The sequence below is a fragment of the Xenopus laevis genome, chromosome 9_10L (genome assembly GCF_017654675.1).
Source record: "Xenopus laevis strain J_2021 chromosome 9_10L, Xenopus_laevis_v10.1, whole genome shotgun sequence".
Taxonomy (NCBI): Eukaryota; Metazoa; Chordata; class Amphibia; order Anura; family Pipidae; genus Xenopus; species Xenopus laevis.
Window position 1 is genome coordinate 78,527,939 of NC_054387.1, and position 3,359 is coordinate 78,531,297.

A 3,359-nucleotide genomic window follows, 5' to 3' on the forward strand; every position below is an offset into this window, starting at 1 on the left:
TTGGTTTAATCGTTTATTTCAACAAAGGCTCCAAAGGCAGCAGTTTGTATTTTTTTTTTAAAATCGATGTGTACTAATAAAATACATTTCATTCTTAAGTTAATTAGAACTGATTCAAATAGAATAAGACACATTTCATTTATAACCGAAATTTCACAAAGAAAAAAAGGGGCTCGAAATAATTACACATCACAATAATAGCAATTCTCTTATTCGAATCATAGGGAGAAACAAGATAAATTAACGACAGGAAGTAAAATATTTAGATTGATTAACTCCATCTATTAAATTGTTCATTGCTGCTTGTTTAATTGCAAAATGCGTAAATATATATATATATATATATATATATATATATATATATATATATATATATATATATATATATATATATATATATATTATATATATAATGTCTATAGTCACATACATACGTACATAGCATAGTGCATTTTAATAACTTAATTGTTAAGCTTAAAAACTGCAGTTTTTCTTCATTTTTACCTAATAGTTTCAATTATATTTCAAATAATAGTTTATGGTGCATAAAGATCTAACAGTTCATTCAGCTGATCCTCTAGAAATGTGGTTTACTCAGCGATACTGAAGTTTAATCAGCCCAATTGTAACATGTTCACTAAAAAAATATTCCAGTTGAAATTAGAACATAAATATATACATTATAGTTTGAAAACGAGTTGCTATTCCAGCATCGAAAGACATATTATAGATTATAATAAAATACACATAAACTTGAATTTGGTCATTTTAGGCAACAAAAAAAATCATTAGAGCTATCGCCTCTCATTTTAAAATATATATTTTGCGTTTGCGTAAATATAACATACAAATATACAAAAATAGGGTCCCCTGATCCTCGAGTGCACGTGATTTTGATTACAAAACGTGTATATTACAACTACATATAAAATTATTTGATAGGAAATTAATTTTTGCAGTTTTATTGCCTGAAATCTGTTGCCCCTGTGACAGAAAACCACATTGGCATATTTCCTAGTGTGCATTTGCGCGTGTGCAGATACATATACACACAGACGTTGCTTTCTGTCTCTTAGGTAGTGATACACCCCGGTGACTTGTGCAGAATGAAGGAGAGGTGCAGTCAGAGTGCAGTGCATCCCATATACCACAATTTGGAATATTAACCCCAATAAGTTCAGTTAGTGCCCTCTCTGCCTTGTTGCTCCAGGTGAATCCCCTCTTTCTTGTCAGCCTCCTCTTTCCCTTCTTGAGAGGAGACTGGGAACTTGTCTTTGCTGTTCTCTTTTTTCCACTTCATCCTCCTGTTTTGAAACCAAATTTTGACCTGTCTCTCGGTGAGTCCCAGTGCGTGAGAGACCTCGATTCTCCTCTTCCTGGTCAGGTAAGGGTTAAATAGGAATTCTTTCTCCAGTTCCAGGGTCTGGAAGCGGCTGTAGGTTTGTCTTCCCCTCCTTCTACCGGGGGCAACTGAGCAAAACAAACAGAGAGAGAGACACTCAGATCCTGCGCGTTTACTACTACGTGTACTGTGTGAGTACAGTGGGATGTGCTCTTTGCTCCTTATTTCTATGTTTTGCCTTCCCTCATAGACTTTATAAGGGGAGTTTGGACTGGGATGGCGTGTACCTCCTGTGTACTAAGGGCCTCATCCTTAGCTTCTGTGTACTGACTCCTGTTACTTCTTTAATTAAAACATATACATGAATACAAGCACAACTGTGCCCTGTGTATTTGTGTTGAAATGTGGAGTATATTGATCACTAGTGATTTCTGTGTATATACACATATACCCACATAAATACGTTTATCTGTAGCGAAAGATGAATTTAGTGTATTCGTGTTTGTGTTAGCTTGTGTGTTTCAATGAGTGTGTACAAATGCTGTGTGCACACATATATATAACATATAGGCGCTGTAAACACCCGTATACTGTATTCTATGCATATTCCAAACATTTGATGCAGTGTCTGAATGAACTAAATGTGCAGCATGGTTGTGGGAATGTTTGTACCCTGATGAACTCATGTATTGTGGGCACTAGTTGTACGTGTGTTTAAGTTGTATGTACCTGAGTTTAGTGTGCGAGGGCTGTGTGAATCACTGGGATAACTATACTATATACACAGTGACAGAATGAGCAAAGTACAACAGTACACCTGGTAGTACTAAGCACACACAACGAATGTATTCATGGTTAAGAATGTTCTGAATGCCTAACGTGTAATAAATGCAATATACTTGTGTGACAGTGTTGTGTACAGTAAGTATGTTGTAGAAGTCCTCTGTGTGTAAGAGGGAGAAACAAAGAGAGTGCTGTGTGTGTATACTGGGTGTAATGTAAGTGATGTGTACACCTAGCATGACATGTACATTGTGTGTGTCTGTGTGGGCGGGTGAGAGGAAGATGAGTGTGTAAGACAGAGCTGCGTGTATGTGCAGTTTGCACGGATTGTAAGGTGAGAGTTGTGTACACTAATGTGTAAAGTGAAGGAGAGTGGTGAGTACTTCTGGCGTGTACTATGGGTGTAATGTGTGAGTAGATGAGAGAGAGAGGCAGAGTTATGTTGCACATGCATGAAGTAGTATATGTGTGTGTGTGTATAAAAAAAGCAGAGAGCTGCCCTGACATGTACACAGTGTGTGCAGGAGATGCCCAGTCCCACAGCCCACGTTGCGCCCACCTTGTGCTCTCATCCAGGGGAACATGTGAGACGCAGGCGAGTTCTGATGTAAGTGCTCTGGATCCGCTCCAACACTCGCACAGGGCGATTTACAGTCAGGATATTGGACCGGCTCAGACTCTTGATGGGTCGTAAAAATGTGCTGCCTCTGGAAATGATCGTAGCCATAAAGCTTAGAGGGGTCACCGTGGCAAGTAATCCCACAGGGTGCCGGCTGGTAGCCTGGACTCGGGAGGGTCCCGGGGTGGTGGTGGTAGTAGTCCTGAGGGGCGCTGCTGCTGCTGCTATATACCAACGGGGCCCTGCTGCTGCTGCTGCCAACCTCCTGCCCATAGGGACACTCGTAGAAAGCTGGATTTATGGCGTCTTTGTATTTGGGATACATGGGACTGACAAAGTAGGAACTCATGTGGGCTGGAGCAGCAGCGAGTGAGTGACTAGAGCCCAGCAACACCGCCAGTCCCACTGCTGCTCATCCTGCTGAGCGCTATGGAATAATGACTTGCCTCACTGCCCTCACCATTTCCTATTAGGCACACTGCGCCCATCTACTTCTCTCCCTCTCTGGCCGCACTTTCCAATTACTTCTCCTCAGGCACCACAAGGACCCACGGGGGGTGGGAATGTGCTCCACATACCAGGAAGCGCAGGGACTGGGGCCACAGAGCTGGCGGA

At 40.9% G+C, this 3,359-nt stretch overlaps 1 protein-coding gene across 1 annotated transcript; it reads right to left on the reverse strand.

The window, feature by feature from the left end:
* Positions 1 to 3,130, reverse strand: hoxd8.L (homeobox D8 L homeolog; the record flags this gene model as incomplete). Its single annotated transcript, NM_001089872.1, is given in 2 exon segments — positions 1 to 1,470; positions 2,685 to 3,130. Coding segments are annotated over 2 exon segments (702 nt in total). The 3' UTR covers positions 1 to 1,177.
* Positions 3,131 to 3,359: the final 229 nt, after the last annotated feature.